General features: G+C 46.2%; 1 protein-coding gene across 1 annotated transcript; it reads right to left on the bottom strand.

Moving 5' to 3' along the window:
- Positions 1-210: 210 nt before the first annotated feature.
- FAN1 (FANCD2 and FANCI associated nuclease 1) lies at positions 211-22053 on the bottom strand. The gene is made up of 14 exons (XM_068991163.1): positions 21942-22053; positions 19921-21472; positions 17533-17673; positions 16934-17135; positions 13812-14045; positions 11870-12001; positions 9196-9304; positions 8131-8250; positions 6176-6340; positions 5583-5730; positions 4568-4671; positions 3620-3814; positions 2865-2993; positions 211-429 (listed from the first exon to the last, which is right to left on the bottom strand). Exons 2-14 carry the CDS (start codon positions 21173-21175, stop codon positions 292-294), a joined length of 3072 nt encoding a protein of 1023 aa, XP_068847264.1. The 5' UTR covers positions 21176-21472; positions 21942-22053; the 3' UTR covers positions 211-291.
- Positions 22054-22936: the final 883 nt, after the last annotated feature.

Raw genomic sequence — 22936 nt, 5'->3', positions numbered from 1 at the left:
GAATCATCTCGTTCTGCAGTATTCCAGTTTTCTGTAAATATAACTTAATAACATAATGCATCCAGCTCCTGAAATAGCCACCAAGGTTCTGATCTTTTTGGAAGTTCTTTACTAATGTGTGGGATCAGTAAGTGTCCTGAAGCCAATCACTGAGGTTCGTGATACAGACACTGTAAGATGATGAGTTCTTAAGGTGCCAGGTTTATTGTGACAACAACAAGACCAAAATTAAATAGGACGTAGTGACATTCTATGCTCTGATGGTCTTAGATGCTTCCGAGCCCTCAGCTCTCAGTCGGGACCCTTGCTCCTGGCCCCGACTGCAGCCACATGGCAAACCTCCACGTCCGCCCCCAGCTGGCGCAGCTCGTCCAGCCAGATCATCTGCTTCTGCGACAGCCGGTCGTGGGGTCCCTTCACTTCCACCAGCTGGGAGACAGAAGGGCTATTCAGGTGGGCTGTGGCAGTTCCCAATAACGACCATTTATTTAGAAGTCTTGTCCAGCTGCACTGCTGTACTTAGATGTCTATAACAACTAAACATGTACATATGAATTCAGTGAGAAAGTCCCCTATTCTGTAGAAATCAGACTGTCCTCCACAGAGAATTAGGAAATGGATTCATACGTAATATGGCAGCTGAAATAGTTTTCCACCACACATAGCACTGTTACTCTCCTGCTCAACACCCCTCAATCACTTTTTTGTTGTGTCTGCAATTCAACCCAAGCTCCTTGCCAGGACCCACAAAACTGTGTGGCCTGGTGTCTTCCCTGCGCAAGCAGGGCCCTTGCCCATGCTTGCCAGTCCCACTGCCTAGGACATGTCTCCCTGCTTTTCACATGTCTGATACCTTCCTCCTCAAAGCTCAGCTCAGATTCATTTCTAGGAGGGTCCTTCTCCTGCCTGTGTACTTGTTTACGGTATGTATCGTAAGATAAAACTGCTCATCACACATCAGCTCCATGGAACCAGAACTGTGTCAGTGTTGTCTACTACAGAGCACCAAAATTCAAAACACAGCAATGGAGACTACCAACATGAACTACAAAAGTTTTTTTTTTTAATTAATAAAGCATTTACACAGCCTAACAGGAGTTAGAGAGATCTTAACAGAGATCCCAAAAGGCAGAACAGAGAGAAAAAAATATTTGGATAATGGCTAAAAAAATTTTCAAAGTTGATGGAAATTATAAACCCAAAGATCCAAGAAGCTTGGTGAACTCCAAAAGAAGTTGGTGAACCAAAAGAAGCTTGGTGAACCCCTAAAGAACACGACTCTAAGAAACAAATTACGTATAAGTTTGAGAAAAAAAAAAAAAAAGGCAGGGCGGGGGGGAATCTGCCAGAATTGTCAAAAGCCAGAGGGGAGACACTACAGACTTTGACCAGAAACAATACAAGCTAGATGACAGTGGACAAATATTTTAAGGCATTGAAAAAAAGTTCTTTGCTTAGGAAAAGCTATCTTTCAAAAAAGAAGATTGAAAGTCTTAAAATATATAAAACCTAAATAATTCATTATTAGCACACTGCCATTGCAAGAAATGTGAAAGGAAGTTCTGTCAGGAAGAGAATGATAGTACATGGAAATCTGAATCTATATATAGGACTAACCATTAGAATTTGTATCTATATGAATAACTATAAAGGCTCATTAGTCCACTGTAGAAAGCAAAATAATGTGTTACAGGGTTTATAACATGTTGAGGCATAATGTATGAACACAGCACAAGGGCTGAGAGAGGAGATATACTGTTGTAGGGTTCTTTATATTCTATGTGGACTGGTACAACATCACTTGAAAGTAGATAAGTTTAAGTACACACTGTAAACACCACTCCAACCACTTAAAACACATGAAGAGTGAGAGCTAACAAGCCAACAGAGGATAAAATGCGACCTCAGACAAAATGAAGAACTGAGAAAGAAAAGAAATAGAAGGTGTAAAGCCAAACATGAATAAAATCACATTAAATGTAATATTCCAAATACTAGAGCACACGTTGTCAGATTAGATTAAAAGTAAGACCTATATATATGCTGCCTACAGAATGTAAGAAACTCAAATATAAAAACAAAAGCAAGTTTAGAGACATGAAAATCCTAAGTTTATATGTTGAATAATAAAGCTTCACAATATATATAAAGCAGACATTGATAAAACTGAAAGGAAAAATACCCAAATCCACAACTGTAGTCAGAGGTGTCACATGACACCAGAAGCATGACCCAGAGAGAAGAGATGAGCTGGACTTTATCAAAACTTAATACTTCAACGGTTCAATACAATATTTAGACAATGAAAAGTCAAGTCACACACTCAATGAAATGTATCTGATAAAGAACCTGTACCATAATTTTTCATCTCAAAATTCAGTAGTTTAAGAAAACCACCAGCCTGTGACAGGCAGGATGAGATCAGGTGAGGAAAGGGTGGTGGCCAGCCTACAGCACGTGAGCAGGCGCTCACTCTCAGAGCTTAGAAAAATCACCCCCGGCCATCCCAGGCTCTTGGTGCTCACACCTGCTGAGTCCCTGCCCTTGACCTGCTTCCAATAGTGGACACAGCACAAGCAATGGTTTGTCGCTGCCAAGCTATAAAAAGAGACTGACTTCCGTCCTGCTTACAGCCTGGCCCTTCTCCCTCACTTGCTCGGATGAAATAGGCTGCCACGTGGGGAGAGGCCCAGGTGTCAGCACCGTGGATGCCTCTACCAGCAGCCACCGAACAATCCTAGCCCTCAGTCCAGCAACTCCTGAGGGATTCAATCTTGTCAATCACCAAGCAAGAAATGCCTGGATTGTGGCCTTCAGTTGATCATAAAATTACAAACATGACTTTCCGCTCTAGCTCAACTGACCTTGACATGATGACTCTGGGAGCTCCACACAACCAGGTCAGGGAGGCCCCCTCGGCAGTGCCGGAAGTCCACGGCCAGGCGCCGGCACACGCCACTGAGGATGGAACCCCCCAGGCAGGACACAAGATCCTGGACAGGAGACAGAGATGGTCAACCCTCCCCTGGGATGGAGACCCTGGAGCACCCAGTAATGGTGAGACGGGGGAGATCCCAAGTGTCACTCAGCAAAGATGGGGTCCTAGGACACCAAGCACCCTTCTGCCCCTGGTGCTGGCACCCTGGCCTCTGGGGATGCGTTCTCCTTGGTCAGTTACTAAGCTTTCACCCGTTCGGGAACATCCAGGGAGCAGCTAAGAAGAGAGGATTTGGGGTGAGCACTTAGGATGCGACAGTGGACCATGGAGGCCACTGGTCACAGGACAGGGAGAGTGTCTTCCCTCCAGGGGCCACAGGCCAGGCCAAGGAGGCTGCCAACCAAATGGGCAGAAGGCATAACTGGGGCTTGTTCACACTTGGGACTGTCCCTTCAGGAACAGAGGCCTGTGGGCAGGGGTACGACAAGCACATGCACATGCACATGTGTATGTGTGTGCTTGCATATATACATGAACAGGTACACACAGGCACATGGGTGCGTGCATACACACATGCACACATATATGTGAATGTGTGCACACGTGTCTTCTGTTACAATTGCCAAAAGGAAACCCACATTGGAGGCACTTCCTGAGCAAACCCCGCCTGCAGACTCTCACCTGGGCTTGCTGCAGAGAAGAGAAGCGATCCCAGCTGACCAGGGAGGACACCCTGCCTTCCTGGGCCTGCCACGCGGCCGCCACCCAGGCCCGCAGGCTCTCCTCGGGGGCGCTGTGGATCTGCTGCAGCCGGGCTTCCATGGCTGGTGCCCTGCTCTCGAAGAAACTGTCTGTGCAGAGGTCCAGCGGGGCCGCCTGTGTGCAGGGAGAACCAGCTCACACTAAGCCTGGGAGGCTGGGGTCATCAGAGGAGCCAATGCCCATCAAATCTGGAAACTGGCCACTCTGATGAAGTGGACTCAGGCTTTTTCTCAAAAGATATATAAAAATCACCCAGGTAATCTGATATAAAAGCAATTTATGACACTGGTTTTTTAGAGAACTAATTTGCAAAGACAAGCACAATTTGCTAAAAGAGTTCTTAGGTTAAACTGGTGGAGCTCTTGGACTTTCCAGGTGGTGCCGTAGTAAAGAATCCACCTGCCAATGTAGGAAACAGGTTCGATCCCTGGGTCAGGAAGATCCCCTGAAGGAAAGAATGGCAACAGACGCCAGTATTCTTGCCTGGAAAATTCCATGGCAGGCTACCGTCCATGGGGACACAGAGAGTTGGACAGGACTGAGCGACTGAACATGCACCACACAGTGGAGCTGTTAGCAGACATGTATGACTAAGCACAGGAATGTACATGGGCCCCACCAGGGTGAAGCCGTTTTAGACACTGACACTAAAGGTTTCAAGAGGAATGATTCCAGTAAAGTAGCTTACATTTTAAATTCTATGAATCAGATTTAAAAATTAAAAGCCATTCTTACAGTGAAATTAGCACTAGGATCCAGAAGAGTATAACTGGGGGCAGGTTTCTGGGGCAGCAACCTCAGGGTCCTAGGGTGGAAGTGACTCACGTGTGTGTGCAATCTCTGCAGCCTGAACGCGGCCAGGGTTACCTGATAGGCATTTCTGAAGGCGTCCGGCACCCCGTCCATGAAGATGATGTCCCACAGCAGAAGGCCAAACAGGGTACTGAAGGTGGACCCCTCCCCATGGATCCCTGAGACAAGGCACACACGAGAAAAATCCATCTCTTCTGTTCTCCAAAGACACCACCATATCCTACTGCCAGCTCAAATGGAAGAAACTAGCAAAAATATTTTAGATTCAAAGGCAAAGGCTGTTTTCGTGCCATCCCCTGCTCATTTTCTTAACATTAGATTGCTTATATACAGAAGCCTTGCTTAAGGATGAAAGTCTTAGTAATTATGACAAAATTCAAATGCATATTTCAGAGTGGAAAAACCTAAGGGACATGTTTAAAAACAAATAGGAGGTCTGACGGAGGAGGGTGAACGCCCAGGAGCCTTTGCCTTCTGACCCCATTCGCTTCCTTCCACAGCACTCCTCTGCCTCGACCTGGACACCACATAGTGCCGGGGTTTTTAAGACTTGGGGTTTTACAGAAAACTTCCACATCAGAGACCACCCAGTGCAGACCCCCTATCCCCACCCCACATCCAGACCACAAGATGGGGTGGTGACCTCAGAGAGGCCCAGCCCAGTTCCAGGCCGTGTAAACAGTGAAGCAGGGTCCCCAGGGCTGGGGCCTCTCTGAGTGGGCCCCTCCTGGCCCTTTGGCACACCTGATGCCCCGACCCGAGACCCCGGCGCTCCTCCACACACTGCAGTACCTCTGAGCAGCTGGCTATGGGCAGCATCTTGTGGTCCTCTCCAATCCTGTCCACCTGCCTGACCCAAGATCTCCAAGAGCAATACAGCCACCCTTGCTCCTCATGTCCCTACCAGAACACGCCACTCTCACGGTGGCAGGTGTGAACACTGGCCACGAGGAAGCACATGGCCCTGATGAACTGGAGTGATAAAATTCTCTCCTGTGCCCTCTAGGGCCTCCCACAGGGACAGGATAGAGTGACAACACCCCCTAGTGTGGCCACATGGCCAAGTTACCCTGGTCAAAGCCACAGTGTCTATAATGGGCCAGCGCCAGCTCCTCCACAGAGCACAGGACAGTGGTGGGGGTGGCCCCCCCAGCCTCCAGCACGAAGACAGACTTCCCTGATCCACGCTGCGGGCACAGCCGGCCTGTGACGGTCACCTGGGTGGGTGGGTGGGAAGAGGAACAGCCCATTAGCCCTACTCCTGCTCTAGCCCTGAAGCCCCAGACAAACTCTCCTCTGCCCTCGAAAGGCCACCTGTCCTTAGCGTAGCACTGGGCTGGTCTGTGAGAATGTGGGCAGGTCATCGCCTGGTCCCCAGGAGCGCTATTCCGAGCTGCTCTCCAGGGTCCTGACTGGGCTGCGGGCAGGAGGCCTGGCAGGGTTGTGAGCTGCTGACTCAGGGGTAGAGTCACAGCCCCTGCTGACCAGGTCTCTTTGACACCTCGATGCCAGGCTGAGGTCGGAGCAGAGGTGGGTCACTGCCCACAGCAAACCAGAGGGCTTTCTGAGTCTATGAGAAATGTGTGCGGGAAACTGCTCTTAGGCTGCGTTCAGGAAAAACCCTTGAAATGCACCCACAGTGCCCCCAGAATATTCACGCACATGTCTGACGTCCTCCACGGTGAACTCTGGGAGCTGGCGGAGGACGTGCATGTACTTCTGGCCGCTGGGAGAGGCCCGCAGGCGCGCGGCTCTTTGGTACAGTGCCAAGCGGTGGCCTGTCCGGACGTGAGGATCCGCCAGCCCTGCAGCGATGCACTGGACAGCCTGTGGAGAGCATGGCACTGTCAGTGTCAGTAAGGCCCAGACAGCGGCACCCCCATTTCATGGGATGGGAAACCCCATCATTAATTAATCATTCCTTTGGCTAATCAGCGGTGGGCAAAGCTGCCCTCCAGGGACAAGGACATTATTCCTGTACATCTCACGCAGACACATTCAACGCATAGATGAAGCACAGACCCTGAGGCAAAGGTGTGGGGCAGAAGCAGTCATGTTCCCAACACCACGTCCTGGTCACACGTGTGGACACACTGCCTCAGGAGACAGAGGAGACTGGGGATAGGGACCTGGGGTAGGGTGCTCGGGGCCCCAAGGGGTGCTCAGGCCAACTGCAAAATTATATGTGGATTTTTGACCATGTCGGGGTGAGGGGATGGTCAGAACCCCTAACCTCTGAGTTAGTCTAGGGTCAGCTATATAATTAATGCCACTGAACTAGAGATGGTTAAAATGGCAAAGTTTTTTTTTGTTGTTATATATAATTACTACAATAAATAAAAAGTAACAACAACAACAAAAGAGCCCAGAAGTCAGTGAAGATCAGACCATCAGAGTGTAGCGGCCCAGAGGAATCCAGCAGAGAGATGAGGCCCTGCTGGCCACTCTGCAGCCCTAACGGAGCCAGGCTGGCTGTAGGGAGGGGTAGCCCTGGGCTCGGCCTGGCCAGACTGGCTGCTGGGCAACTGTGGACATGAGCCTCTGCTAGGCTGGCCGTTGCCTGCTCTAGAAACTGACATACAGAGGGAAGGAATGTTGACAAAGTCACAGATTATGAGCGGCCAGGAAGACCTCTAGGAAAAGGCTAAAAAAAACCAGGACGCTCCATTAACGTCAAAAATAACCTCTGAGCATTAAAGAACACTCCTCTCAGCAGACCCAAATGATGGGTAAGTCTATAAACTCCTCTGAAGTTTTATTTCAGGGAGAGAGAGAGGCAGTGTGCACACGCCCTCTGTCCACACTGGGTGGGGGCCAGCGGGGGCCTCTCCTGATGCTGGGCAGGGAGCACCATGCTCACCTCCAGGAGAAGGACAGTTTTCCCTGGCTCGAAACACTTGAGGTGACAAGGTGCCTTTTAGTTTCTGGCAGTAAATGGAGTGTGTCATTGTCCAGGCCCAGAGTCAACTTTTCCAACCCTCCATCACCGGATTCATGTGACCTGCCACTGGAAGAATAAAAGCTCCCAGGGCACCAGTGCCCTCTGCTGGACGCAGACATGGGGTTGGCAGGGATGGGGACCACAGGCAGCCACACAGAGGGCCACTGTCGCTGCCTTGCGAGGCCCTGCCCTGCTGGCCACAGTGGCTGGCAGCTGACAGTGTTCTCAGACTCAAAGTCCCTGACAGAGAGGGCAGTGCCCAGATGGAATGGTGGCCACCCTGTGGAGCCAGGCGCCACGTCTTCACCCATCTTCCTACCAGGAGGCCCTGGGCAGTGAGTGAATAAAATCACCGTTTCCCAACCAGAGAGCGCACCTGTGTGAAGGTGGGGGACACCTAACCCTCCAGCTCCCGACATGATCCACCTGCTGACCCACAGTCACCCTGTGCTCATACCCCTCCTATTTGTGTGGTTGGCAGAACACAGAGAAAGAGGGATGTTTAAGAAATCAATGCTTTAAATCAACTATAGTCCAATATAAAATATAAACTTAAAAAGACAGAAAGAAATCAACATCCTAATGACAGTTAGACTCTTAAGGTATTAACAGTTTGCTTTACTGTTTAAATGTACGTGAAGCTGAAGAAAGATTGGTGGCCCTAGAAGCTACGTACTGGCTCCAGGCGCTTCAGGTGCTGGTGTAAGTTAAGGGCCAGCCGGTCCCACCACCGGCCCCTGCTGTCGGGACAGTACACGTCCTGGGACAAGAGGTTTTCAAGCTCCTTCACAGCTTCCTGCAGCAGCAACAAGAAAGAACATGCATTAGACTCTTGCACACTAAGGCTGCTGTTACACTGAGTTGTCAGGAAAACTGACGAAGGGTATCAACATCCTTGCTACTCAAAAATAAGTCCCAGGACCCGGGAATGCCAGGAGGGGGCCCTGGGACATCCCCCAAGAGTGGCCTGAGCTCCAGAGGCACCTCCACTTCTCAGCAGGGCCCCTGCCACCTCATGTGGATGCAGCTGTGACACCGCATGGCACTCTCTGTGCACCAGGTCAGCAGCACTGGCTACACGGGGCCAGGCTCTGGGCAGGAGCAGCAGCTGGGCTGCAGGTCCACATGCTTCTGGGAACCCAGCTGGCCACACGGCCAAGGGTGCGAGGAACTGGGGAGGGGGCTGGACAGGTATAAGGCAGTGTCTCCACTCAAAGGCCCCACCTCAACAGGCGGACTTTGTGGTCCACGTTCATGGCTCATGTCTCATGCTCATCTTTTGTGGTCCCTGAATCTTTTTGAAGAATCTAATGATTCTCCTGAGAAAAATGCACAAATCCCAGAGATGCACTTGCAGGCCCACAGACTCTGTTGAAGCCAGTGCCACGGAGCTGCCCAGGGTCCATGGACCCAGGTGAGGAAGCCCTGCTCTAGCATAGCCTCTTTGTAAGATGCCGAGTTTCAATCCAGAACTGTCTGCACAGCAGAAGCTGAGCCTGGCAACCTCACAGCTCTGAGTATGAGCAGGAGCATGACCAGAGCCCTCACTCCTGATTGTAGGTTACTTCCAGACTGTCCGTGACTGCTGTCCTGGGAACTTGAGCAGAGGCGAGGCTTCCACCTCAGGGATGTGGGGAGACGCTCCCCATTACACGGGGTCTCTGAGAGAAGCTCAGGTCTGGCTACAGACCAGGTTGGTAGGAGAAGTCAAGAACCAGGGGCAGAGGGCTGGTGCACTCACCTCGTATAGGTGAAGTCTCTGCAGTATTTCAACGTTTCGGGACAAAATCCTCGTGTAAACCCACCCAACGGTAAAACACCGGAGGAAGAGTGGTAAATTCTCGTGGTACCTAAAATGAAGACATCCACCAGCAGTTTACTGGTTCGGTGTGTTTACTATAAGACAATCCTAAGAGGTGGTTTAGAAAAGGCAGAGGAACCAGAGATCAAATTGCCAACATCCGTTGGACCATAGAAAAAGCAAGAGAATTCCAGAAAAACATCTACTTTTGCTTCATTGACTACACTAAAGCCTTTGACTGTGTAGATCACAACAAACTGTGGAAAATTCTTAAGAGATGGGAATACCAGACTACCTTACCTGCCTCTTGAGAAATCTGTATGCAGGTCAAGAAGTAACATTTAGAACCAGATGTGGAACAACAGACTGGTTCCAAATTGTGAAAGGTGTACGTCAAGCCTGTACATTGTCACCCTGCTTATTTAACTTATATGCAGAGTACATCACACAAAATGCAGGGCTGGATGAAGCACAAGTTGGAATCAAGATTGCCAGGAGAAATATCAATAACCTCAGATACACAGATGACATTACCCTTATGGCAGAAAGTGAAAAAGAACTAAAGAACCTCTTGATGAAACTGAAAGAGGAGAGTGAAAAAGTTGGCTTAAAGCTCAACATTCAAAGAACGAAGATCATGGCATCTGGTTCCATCACTTCATGGCAAATAGATGGGGAAACAATGAAAAACATCGAGAGACTATTTTCTTGGATTCCGAAACCACTGCAGATGGTGACTGCAGCCATGAAATTAAAGGACACCTGCTCTTTGGAAGAAAAGCTATGACCAACCTAGGCAGCATATTAAAAAGCGGAGACAATACTTTCCCAACAAAGGTCTGTCTAGTCAAAGCTATGGTTTTCCTACCAGTCATGTGTGGGTGTGAGAGTTGGATCATAAAGAAAGCTGAGCGCTGAAGATTCAATGCTTTTGAACTGTGGTGTTGGAGAAGACTCTTGAGAGTCCCTTGGACTGCAAGGAGATCCAACCAGTCAATCTTAAAGGAAATAAGTCCTGAATATTCATTGGAAGGACTGATGCTGAAGCTGAAGCTCCAATACTTTGGCCACCTGATAGGAAGAACTGACTCAGTGGAAAAGACCCTGATGCTGGGCAAGATTGAAGGCAGAAGGAGAAAGGGACAACAGAGAATGAGATGGTTGGATGGCATCGCCGACTCAATGGACATGAGTTTGAGCAAGCTCCTGGAGTTGGTGATGGACAGGGAAGCCCGGAATGCTGCAGTCCATGGGGTTGCAAAGAGTCAGACATGGCTGAGTGACTGAACTGAACTGAAGAGGTGACAAAGCAGACTGAATTTCTTTCTCCTAAGAAGATACATTCTGAACACTGCCTCTCATGTGCAGTTTTTTATACCACAAATCTATGTTCTCATGGCCACCTGCTTAAAGTCACCAGAAGGCAATGTGAAATGAGAGCCAGAGGTCAGCAGATGCCAGCCCCCAGGCCGGACTCAGGACCTCCACCTGATTTTAATACGAGTCCAGTGTGTTTTCCATGTTTATAAATGGCTAAAAGAAGTCAAAAGGAGAAAAACTGTGTGGCATGTGAAAATTACAAGAAACACACATTTTGGTGTCAGAGAACACGCCTGCACTGGGACAGTCCCACCCATTCGCTGGCAGAGCCTGACTGCTGCCCCAGTGGGCCTCCACCCAAGAGGCCACTGATCTCTGTCCTATAGGAACCCAACTTCCCGGCCATGAAGTCTTATCTTTTTTTTTTAACCAAGAAAATTATCCATTAACTTGTTTTAACCATTTGTTTTCCTGTTTAGTCTGAGAAATGTTTACAAATTTGCCCAATTACTTAAGACAATCCCCCAGGGTCCATGCACATCATGGGCTAACACTCATTGTAAACACTGGTTGTCTCCTTCCTACAAAGGCCTGTAAGTAAATGCCTCACTCTGTCTACTCCCAAACAAAACACGGAGAAAATATTCAGTTGTTTTTCTTAACAGTAAAGGCTATTTTTCTGGCTATGGTTTTTAAGTTTGTATTATTTCTGTGTAGACTTTTGTCCTAAATGTTTTTCTGAAAGAGATATCCAATACTACTAATTTTTTTCATCACTTTGTACTAAGGAAGGAAAAAGTTTCTTAACCCTATGGAACACGCTGAACATTTATTAAACCAAAAATAATGAAGGATCATGTGCTGTGTACTTGAACTCTTGAAGTAAATGTTCAATTTAATTTTCTTTTTTTTTTTAAGGTATGATTCATTTTCTTGTTCAAAACAACAGCTCCTAGAATTTCCACCAGAAGACAGCTTCTGTCCTGCGGCCAGGCTTCCCCCATGGTTGTAATTCAGCTGACCAAACCCCAGAGGGGCCAGTCCCCCTGCAGGTGGCAAGCCACTGTCTGCCACAGACGGACCAGGGGTATAAAAATCACTCCAAACTTTCAGATACTCCCTGCTACTCACCCGGTACTTTTGACTCCATGCAAAGCGAGGAGGAATTTCAGCTACACACGATGACCTCACCACAGAACCAAAGGAGCATGTTCCTCATGAAAAAGATGATCTTAAGCAGTTAAAACAACTAGGTCAGTCGGTAACCCTCACAGGCACCAGAGAACCACCTCACCTCAAGGACGGGTGGTCTTTCAGTCCATCCCAGTCCTGCTTTGCACACCGAGCAAGCTCCCTAGCCTGCTCCCAGGCCCCACTGGCCATCGCCGTGGAGATGTCATTCAGCGTGTGCGCGGCCACCGCGTACCTGGAGGGGGGGACAGGCGGGAAGCCACAACATTCAGGTTTCAGTGGGGGATGAGCACTGACGTACAGAACCTCACATCCTCACATCCCACCCAACACATTCAGATCTGCTTTTGAAAACACAAGGGTTACGTTTTATCTCAGTAATCATTTGACTATTACTCCATGAATGGCCTAGAAGTAAGTATTCATACAGGTCTCCCAGCCAGAAAGATGAAGATACACACACCTTACCATCATATCACACGTCACATTACATGATGCAACACTGACCAACTCTTCCTCCCTGACCTCCGGTGCCCAGTCACTCATTCATCCATTCAACAATCTTGGAGCAACTATGACAACATGTAACCAATCTCAGGATTATATGGAAGTGTAGGTTTGGTCATTTAATCACTAAGTCAGAGATGGCCAGAGGGATACTGCCCAAGGGAGGGGAGGGGGGTTCATGTTTGGGAACACATGTAAGAATTAAAGATTTTAAAATTTAAAAAATAATTAAAAAATTAAAAAAAAAATAAATTAATTAATTAAACACTTAAAAAAAAAAAAAAAGGGATACTGCCCAAGGTAAGAGAATTATTTGGGATTTTCAAAAACAACTTCAGGGACAGTATCTGGGAGATGGCGATGCTAAAATGTTCTGAACCCATGTAACTGAAGAGAGACAGCTTCTCAGCATGTCTTTAGATACCAAAACAAAGACATGCGCCCATAGTTCTGTAACACTGAGTGCTGTAAGTGTTCTGTAACACTGTGCTCTGGACTCACCCTTGAGAGAAGAGCACACACTGGCACTGTGTGCAGAAACTGTCAAATAAGCGAAAAACAGAGTCCCCTAAGTGTAAAAATTTTCTCATACACGCTTCCATCTAGCTCTCTTTTAATACTCAACTGGACAGCTCTAAGGCAATGAAAAATGGAATTGGAGAAAACATTCTAATTAGAAGATCTGACTGAAAACGTTATTCCTACTGAATACAAATAAGATATTGACCTTCCTAATAACTAAGGCTGCTGCTACTGCTGCTAAGTCGCTTCAGTTGTGTCTGACTCTGTGCGACCCCATAGACGACAGCCCACCGGTCTCTGCCATCCCTGGGATTCTCTAGGCTAGAGTACTGGAGTGGGTTGCCATTGGCAAAATGGGCTAAAATCAGTTTATACTGACTCTGTTTTGATCCAATCATTTCAATAGCTTATTTTTTAAAGCACATACTAGACAACACTTAAACATCTTTTCTAAAATCAAATATCAGGAGCCATTTCAGCTAACTTTGAAACATAAACCTGCAACATCTATGCAATTTTTTAAAAATCAAAATCCACTTTTGCTAAACACTGGCTAAATCCATGCATCAATATAGATTCATGAAAACTTCTATTGGCTGCATGATTCTGGTATATGGTCCACAAATTAGTTACTAGCTTTATTTAAAGCATCATTACCAGGAAGATATTCAGCCTTGTTCATGCCAACAACATACTCACAAGGCAGGTTTGCTCAAATGTCTATATTTTAAAAATGCTCCCCCTGCCAAAGCTATTTGGGAATATAAACCAGGGGAAAACTGTGTAGCTCTAACTCAAAACTAGTGGGTTTTGGCAACCTTCATCAAACTGCATTTCTACATTCTCCTCACAGTCCTGGAAAAGTATACAAGTGAGCAAAAAACTAAACAGGAAGCAAAAACTTAAAAAATGGTTTTGAGCAGATGTTTCTCTTGTGGATGGCAAAAAACAATAATAGATCCTTCTGCATAAATTTAAAAATACACAGATGTTATAGTGAGCAATCACTCTCTTACCTAATGAGATCATCCCTGTCCTGGAAGATCGGGGTCTTTCGATTGATGGTGTACCTGGGGAACTCCAAGCGGCCCAGGTTGACCAGCAGCACAGTGGAGAGCTGACCCTGGCCCCCACAGGCGGCCTCCTCATCTTCCACCATGTCGCTCAATGAGAAGAGCAGCAGGGCCCGGGAAAATACTGCCCGAGGGCCTCGAGAGACCCTCAGGGAACGTCCCGCCACGTCTTTAGCTCTGAAAAATACACACTATGGATGAGACTTGCTGGTCTGTAAGCCTTTGGACATCAGATTTCATAGATTATTTCAAGCTAAACAGCATTCATTATTCCAAGCCTGAAGCAAACCTCTGGCCTCTAGCTGTGTGATGTTAAAGCATTTGTTAACCTCTCTGGAGCTCAGAGCCCCACTTTGGAACACTGTGAAGATTCGATGAAATTAAACCTGCAGACGATTTCACATAGTGTTTGCCTCAGTAAAAGAGCAGGATAAGGTTTATGCTGGTCCCGAACACGTGAAATAACAGAGAAACTCAAAGTGTTATCTGTTTGACATTAGCAACTCTCAATTCTTGACTCCAGTGACAATTTAGATTAACTAACAGATATTTATTTATTTAAAATAACTTTATTTATTTATTTATTTATGGCGGTGCTGGGTCTTTGTTGCTGTGTGCAGGCTTTTCTCTAGTTGCAGCAAGTGGGTGCTATTCTCTAGATGTGGTGCACAGGCTTCTCATTACAGTGGCTTCTCTTGTTGGGGGGCACAGGCTCTAGGGTGAGTGGACTCAGTAGTTGCAGCTCCTGGGCTCTAGAGCACAGGCTCCACAGTTGTGGCACACGGGCTTAGTTGCCGGCAGCATGTGGGATCCTCCCAGAGCAGGGATTGAAACCACATCTCCTACATTGGCAGATGGATTCTTTACCACTGAGCCACCAGGGAAGCCCCACAGGTATTTATTTAGAATGTCATTATCAAAGGCTCTTGGTCAGGCAGCAGGTCACAACCAGGGCTTTCTGGCTCTAACAACCTGGGCACCATGCACGACAGGGTTTCTCTATTGATATCTGGGCCGTGATTTCTTTTCTGGGGGCTGGGGTAGGGGCAAGGTGCCCATTCTGTGCATTAGATGATGCTCAGCTGTGTCCCTAGCCTCCACTCACTAAATGTCAGTGGCACCCACTACCCACCTCAGTCACAACAAGAATGCCTCCAGATGATGCCAGGCATGCCTGGAGGTCAAGGTCCCCCAGGGAGAGCTGGAGTCCAGTGGAGGACCTCACCCTTCCTACCAGCCCAGAAGCTATGAAACCAAAAGCAGAGCTGGCTCCCTGGGGAGTCCAGAGATCAATGCCCCCAGTACAGTCTCGAAGACACAGGGGTAGGGTTCCCACCTCACCACCATCTACATGAGGACCACTTTTCACTTTCATGCATTGGAGAAGAAAATGGCAACCCACTCCAGTGTCCTTGCCTGGAGAATCCCAGGGACGGCAGAGCCTGGTGGGCTGCCGTCTTATGGGGTCGCACAGAGTTGGACACGACTGAAGCAACTGAGCAGCAGCAGCAGCAGCTCACCACAACTGGAGAGAAGTCTGCACAGCAACAAAGACCCAGCACAGCCAAAAATAAATAAATAAATAAAATTATATATATATATATAAATAGTCTTAAGATTCTCAGTTTTCTATAATTCTCATGTCAGTGATAAAAAAATGTTCATCTTAATTCTTCCATTTCTGTTCCTACATGCTCAGTGCTTACACTAAGAAACAGCTAATTTAGTGTTCACTAACTTTTAAAATATTACACACATGAATACCATGAAATAGTTAAGAAATAAAATTAACGACTTAGAAGACATTTAACCACAGCGATGAGGATCTTATACCCCTAAATCAATTAACTATAAATACATAATCTAGTTAAATACTTTTGGAAAATCTACAGTATAAACTTTTTGAAGTGTTGACAGTGACATTTTTCTTAATAATGTATGCCTTATTTATTCCTGTGTTTTACTAAGATTAATATTTGTAGTATCTTCTCAATGAGGATGGGCTCTTGGCACATTAACAGCTCAAAGTTACACACACACACACACACACACACACACACACACACACAAACACACACATTATATAAAATAACAATGATGTTGCTTTAAACCGTTTGCCAAAAGCATTATCTCATCTCATTTTCAATAACTCTGGAAAGTAGATTCCCAGACTAAGGCTGATATAGTTATACTTTAGACATAACATAGGCAGAAGAAATAAATTCTGAGATTTTTATGATCTTTCCCAACCTGAAACTGTTCAGGAACTTTTATAAGGACAAAAGAAACTATCCACAGCTTTTGGTAAATTTTTATGTTTCAGCTCAAGAGAAATTGCATATTATTGGTGACAGATTATGTTTCAATAAAAAGTCTACTGAAATAAAAATTTGGCTGGATAGTTCATGTTTAACTCTTGTTAAGGAGAGTAGTTAAAACTGCATTTTTCTTGAGTAATAAAATACTAGAATATGCCAAGGGCCCAGTGCCCCTATCCTCTTGCCTCTTGGTTTTTCTTGTCCTAGAAATCAGTGTGGTATGACAAGAATTATGAAAGCTAACCCAAGAAAGAATCCAGACCTGATCATTAAGGTTCTCTGCCTTTTCAGTCTGGCAGCAATTGCAAAAACAATCACAATCTGGAAACACGTACCATTCGTTTTAAGACCTTAGTATGTGCTGTGTGTGTGTGTGTGTGTGTGTGTGTGTGTTAGTCCTTCAGTCATGTCCAGCTCTTTGTGACCCCCACGGACTGTAGCCTGCCAGGCTTCTCTATCCATGGAATTCTCCAGGTATGAATACTGGAGTGATTTGCCATTTCCTTCTCCAGAGGATCTTCCTGACCCAGGGATGGAACCCAGGTCTCTTGCATTGTAGGCAGATTCTTTACCACTGAGCCACCACGGAAGCCCAACCAACAACTCAAATGTTCTTACTGTAACAAGTTCCTTCTCTGTTCACCTGAAACTACCATAACATTGTTAACTGACCACACCCCAATGCAAAATGTTTTTGGTGTTGATAAATACATAAATAAAATGATTGAAAAAAAAGATCCACAAAACCTTTTCAGGATCACCGCGCCAATGCCAGGCTGGTTCCGGCCCCAAGTACAGACTGAAGGCTGCTTGGCCAATCTGAGGAACGCATCCACCAGCTGCTGCTTCTGCCCATGGGCACTCGCCAGGTGGAAGGTCTTTGCCAGGGCTTTCAGTTCCGGAGCAGAAAGGAGATCCAGCACCTCAGGGAGCTCCTGCAACTCAGATTCTGAAATATTAAAAAATAAAAAAAAAGTACTTTAAATAAGTTTATTATTTTCCAGTTTGATTGATACTTTAAGAAGAAAGTTTATTTGTTGTCCTAAGATTAAGAACTCAATTTAGGGATTTTCCTGGTGGTTCAGTGGTTAACTCTGAGCTCCCAGTGCAGGTGGCCTGGGTTTGATTCATCAGGGAACAAAGACCTTACATGCCACAATAAAGACCCAACACAGCCAAATAAATTTAAAAAAAACAAAAACAAAAACAAAACAATTTAAAAGATGCACACACAATCACTATTTCTCAGGCACCAATCAGGAGATGACACGAAACCAGCACCACCCTCATTTTGCAGAAACTCCCTTCAACCTGTTTCCACTTTGGTTCTCCTGGATGAACCGTACCTGTCTGCAAGAAGCCTGCCTGTGTCAGCTCTCCAACCACGGGGGTTAAGTCAGCAGAGATCTCTTCATAGTCCAGCTTGTTCACCTTAATCCAGCTGAATTTACGTTGAAAAAGTCTTACATACAACTTTTGACCATTGGCTGTGACAAAATTAAGATATCAGTGAAAAACATTCTATTTCTTCTCGAAAACCACATACGCTATCACTTCCTTTGTAAACCAAAGGGAGTAAAACATGCTGTGTTACAAATACACACAGGCTGACTCAACTGATCTTCCAAGAACATCATTTTCTTCCTTTGGAAGACAGAACTTATTTCAAATACAAAGTCCCATAGGAATGTCTCCTTGGCCTGTGTGCAGGACAGGAGGAGCAAGAGGACACAAAGCCTTTGTGACAGGCTTTGGAACTAAGCTTCCCTCTTCTCTTCTGTGATGAAAAGTGGGAGTGGGGGCCAGTAACACCATCCTCCCAAAGCCTGTGAAAAGATTAAATGACATGAGTGTATAAACCGTTCCAAAATTGGTAATGATTATTAGCCATTTAAAAACCTAAAGGACTTCCTTGGTGGTCCAGTTGTTATGAATCTGCCCATCCACTGCAGGGTCCCTAGTCAGGGAACTAAGATCCCACATGCTTGTGTGGTGCAGCCAAAATTAAATAAATAAACAGAGAAATAACACCATCTATTTAAATATATATGTGTGTATATATATATATATACATCTTTAAAAAATAATAAAAAATAAAAGTGTAAGATCCAGGTTCCCCACTTTCTAACCAACATTTCTAGTCCCTCAATAGAGACACATCCCGCCCCCTCACCGAGAGTTCCAGTTATTCTGTTCTCTGCTTTTGGTTTCATATGCAATATTCTATTTTAGGCTGAAAATCATCTGAAAAGGATTTTTCAAAAAAAGTCTGGCTTTGGTAGAATGGCCATCTCTAACTCAGTGATCTCCACCAAGCTATTTAATTAACCTGGTCTCAAGTTTTCCTATTACCCAAATTATCTTTCAATTTCCAATTCTAGAGTGGTCTCGGGACTTCCCTGGCCATCCAGTGGTTAGGACTCTGCTCTCCCAATGCAGGAGGCACTGATTCCATCTTTAGTCAGGGATCTAAGATCTTGTATGCTGCATGGTATGGCCAAAAATTTAGAAAAATAAAATGATATGACCTTATTTATTAAATTTTCTACAGTTATTTCCCTTTTCTCTTGAAAGAGGCAAGATCGATTCACAGTAGCTATTTTCACAACAGACACTAAAGATGATTCTCTGTGGAGGGCAGCCCGCAAGAATCTGCAGAGCTTACACTAGGAGACTGTTCCTACTTCTCAATCACACCACAGCTTAGGGTTACTAACTCCTTTAATAAACGCTCATACACCAACCAAAGATCTGGGACCACCCTGGATACAAGAGTCAATGGGGTGTCACTCACACAGGCAGGGCCACAGTTACACTGTGTGAACGTAAAACTGAATTCCTTCTCTTACCCATTATTGGTAATGTTCAGGATTTCTTTTTTGTAACTGGACCAGGAGTCAGACCTGCTACTATTACTAGTGGTCAGCATGGCTCCCAAGGAAGCTTTTCGTGCTTGAGAGGGACTTGTGCACATAGCCATCAGGGTCCTTTGGGTGAGCAGCTGATGGCAGGTGGAGATGGGGTTGGGGCGGGGGCGGGGGCAGTGCGCAGCTCTTGCTCTAAACCTGTGCTATTTGCTTTGGGCCACACAGCTGGCTGCCAAGAAATTTAGGTATGCTTTTAAATGTACCAATTCACAAACTTAAAAAAGAAAAAAATTAATGTACCCATTTAGCTTGAAAGCTTCCATTTCCTGCACACCTTTACTTTAAAAGGCAGAGCTCAGGCAACTAAAATGTTATTGGAGAAAAAAAAATATGCCTCAGTACCCCTTGGTTTGTTTATTTGCTTGTATTTTATTTTCATTTTTGAGGAAATGGCCCGTAAAAACAACAAATCCACCAAATACAACAGCAAGATTGATTACATGCCTGAAATGCAAGGTACACTTTTCTAAGTCACAGTTTTTTTCCCCTAATCTGGGAAAGGCTGTTTTACAACCATCAAATAAACATAAAAAGGACAAACAACTGCTTTCATTACAAGCAAAGTACAGTTTATAAGGATGACAGTGCAGAAGCAGGCATCACTTGGCCCCAAATTTTATCTCTTTTTAAAGGCACATCATTGTTCAGCTGAACACCATCACTGGCTCTGATTCCCCTGAGTACTCCCAGGGGGCTCCCCAAACCACTGACTCCTCGGGGTCATCAGGTTTCTGCCCATCACATCCCAGACCAACTCAGGGCAGCAAATGGCAAATAAAGCCTCGAAAGCAAACAGGCTCAAAATACCTGATAACTGATGAAACTTAGTTACAATGCCCTTCTCGTGTTCATCAAAGAGCATCCTGTCTTCTTCATTCTCGAACACAGCTTTCAGCACCACCAGGAAACTCCGAAGGTAGTAAGGATGGTCCAACAGTTCTGGACTTGTGGCCCAGGACACATCACAGCTTGACCTCTTCTCCAAAGGCGTCTGATGAGTGATTTCATCCTCTAAGCCACTGTCAGGTTCTGGAGGAAGTGTTTGGCTGTTGGTCTGTATAGAAGCACCAAGTGTAGAACTTGAAGGTTTTGCCTCCCCATGTGAGCCCTGATTTGTCGCTTTTGAAACAATAGTCATCTTCACTTCTTCACAATGACTTGTCTCACATTTTTCAGTAACTTCACCATCTACTCCTTTGACACTCTCCTGCTTTGTAACATGGTCCCCAGAAGCAGACTTTCTATGCCCGAGAATTAAATCTGATGAAAACAACATAGGTGCATCACCTATGAAGGCAGGGGTTAGGGTTGATTGCTCACATTCCTGGGCAGCTGTCTGGCCTTCAGCTTCTTCCACCTTAGTGCCTTCCACTGTATGTGCTGGGGTGCTCAGCTCCTCCTGAGAATCACCAGTAAACACATTCTCCTTTTGAGAGCTGTTCTCCAAAAGTGGATCCTGGCCCTCCACCTCCAAATGCTGATCAACCAGGCTCTTAACCCTTGTGTATGAGGACCTCTGTAGACTCTGGTAAGTGAACCCCTCATTCTGATTCAAGGATCTTTTAGCCTTTATGTATCTTCTGGACAATTTAGAGGACAGGCTTCCCAGAGAAATGACTTTTACATTATGATGTCTCAGCTCGTCTTGATTTCTGCACACCGAGTCACCTTTACTTTTAAAGTAGGGGCTGGTCTGCTTTTTTTTGCCCATTTTTGTTGAATCACTTTGGCCAGGGGTTAAATTTATCGTTGATGGTGATGACCTCTCTGGCGTTATATCTTCTAAGGCAATACTGGTCAAATCTATGGTGGGCACGTTTGAACTTAAGCCAACGTGCCTGGGGCCACCTGGAGTCATGTCATCATGGTCAGCACACATTTCATCAAGATGCCGGTTCAGGTTATATCTTGGCACCATCTTACTACAAATTGGGCAGGCAAGTTTAGCAGGGGGTGCATTGTTAAAAAACGAAATAATAGAGTTAGATTCATTTTTTTTAGTTTTGCTACTTGATAAACTTGTACGAGGCCTTTTTTTTGAGGATTTGCCTACAGACATCATGAGTATTATTAGGAAAGCTGGGTGGGGACTTCCCTGGTGTCCAGTGGTTGAGATTCTGTACTTCCACTGCAAGGGGCCCAAGTTTGATCCCTGGTCTGGGAACTGCGAGCCCCTGCATGCCCCAATGGGCAGCCAAGAAGAGAAAAAAAAAAAAGCAAAATTGGGTGTTGTTTTAAGTAGTAAAACACAGGGTAAGACCTGGGAAAGATACCAGTGGTTTACTTTTACTTCCCTGGTTCGAAATCATAAAAAATGGGATCCTATTGGACTTCATGTTATTCATTTAGTTTCTTCTTCCTATGAAACAAAACGTGGATTAATTACATCTTTATGAATTCAACAACAGAGGCGGGAAACGATCAACGATAGTATCTCACGGGATGGGGCCCTGAATAGACCCTGGCCTTGGAAAGAAAAGCCCAAGGCCATCCTCCGGCTGTCCACGCGACACCAGGGTGTCCCTCAGCCGCGGGGATAAGTTCTAAGACTCTTCTGTAAGATCTGAATCAGCCACCCTAAAAAGGGACATCTGACTACGCGAGGTCTTCGTTTAAAACCGCTGCACGAGGAACTTCTCCCGGGCAGAGAACGCCCATCCCGCCCGCACAGGCCTTTACTGAGAAGCGCCTCCGGGAGTCGCGGACATCTGTCCACCCCCGGCCCCGCCTCCCGGCGATCCCGCAGCTCTGGCCGCCGAACCTCCTGAGGCTAAAGCTCTGCCAGGCCAGCCCTCCCCTGGGATCGTGTGCACACCTGGGATACGCACCTGGGAGGTGCACCTGGGGCTGCGCCGCCACCCAGGCCGCCCTTCTCCCTCCCTTCCTTCTGTCCCCCCCAACTCGCTCTTCTGGCCCTGCAGGCGCCAGCAGCCAGCTCTCCTCTCAGAGCCCACAACCCCGGCCCGACAGCTCCGCGCCTCCTACGGGCTACGCGCGCCAGGCATTCCCAGACGATTCCCGAGGGCTCGGCCGTCACAGACTAGGCCAGAGGAGGTTCGAGCAATCAATCGGTCTTCCCTCTCACCTTAAAGGCATCCAGCGGTTCTGAGGGGCTGAGCCAGAGGAGGTCTGCCCAGATTCCCCACCTCCTGCCTTTCACAACCTGGTGGAGGCGGCGGGCGGGAAGGTGGGCAAGTTGCTGTTCTCGGAGCATTCGTTGACCAAGGAAGCCGCCTCCTGGGAGGAGACGGGCGAAGACTCCACTTGGCCAGCAAGCGTGTGCTGAGGTTCCTGGAAGAGATGCTGTTTGCTGCCGGATGCAAGAGATGCCAAAACCTCAGGGGCACAGGAGTCCAGGGCCATACCACCTTGAACTGAACGCACCCCATCTCATCAAGAGCAAAAGAATAGTAGATCAACAAGGACCTACTTTGTAGCACAGGGAACTATATTCAATATCTTGAGATACCCTACGCACACACATATATCTATCTATAAATCACTTTGCTGTTCACCTGAAATATTGTAAATCAACTATACTTCAATTAAAAAAGGTAAAAGAATAAATGTATTGATAGGTAATAGGGAATGGTGAGTTTGCATATTTTTTACATTAAAATGTAGTTTGTAAATGTAGTTTTTGTGCTAATAGTTTAATATAATGAGATTACATAATTTAACATAATGGCTATATGTAACAACAACACAATTACTGAAAGTTTATCAGCCAGCCCTTGAGTGCAGATATCCTTATAGCAGAAAGTGAAGAACTAAAGAGCCTCTTGATGAAAGTGAAAGAGGAGAGTGAAAAAGTTGGCTTAAA

This window comes from Capricornis sumatraensis, chromosome 19, assembly GCF_032405125.1.
Source record: "Capricornis sumatraensis isolate serow.1 chromosome 19, serow.2, whole genome shotgun sequence".
Lineage (NCBI taxonomy): Eukaryota > Metazoa > Chordata > Mammalia > Artiodactyla > Bovidae > Capricornis > Capricornis sumatraensis.
Note: the sequence above shows the minus strand (reverse complement) of the source record. Positions and strands in the feature narration are given on the sequence as shown.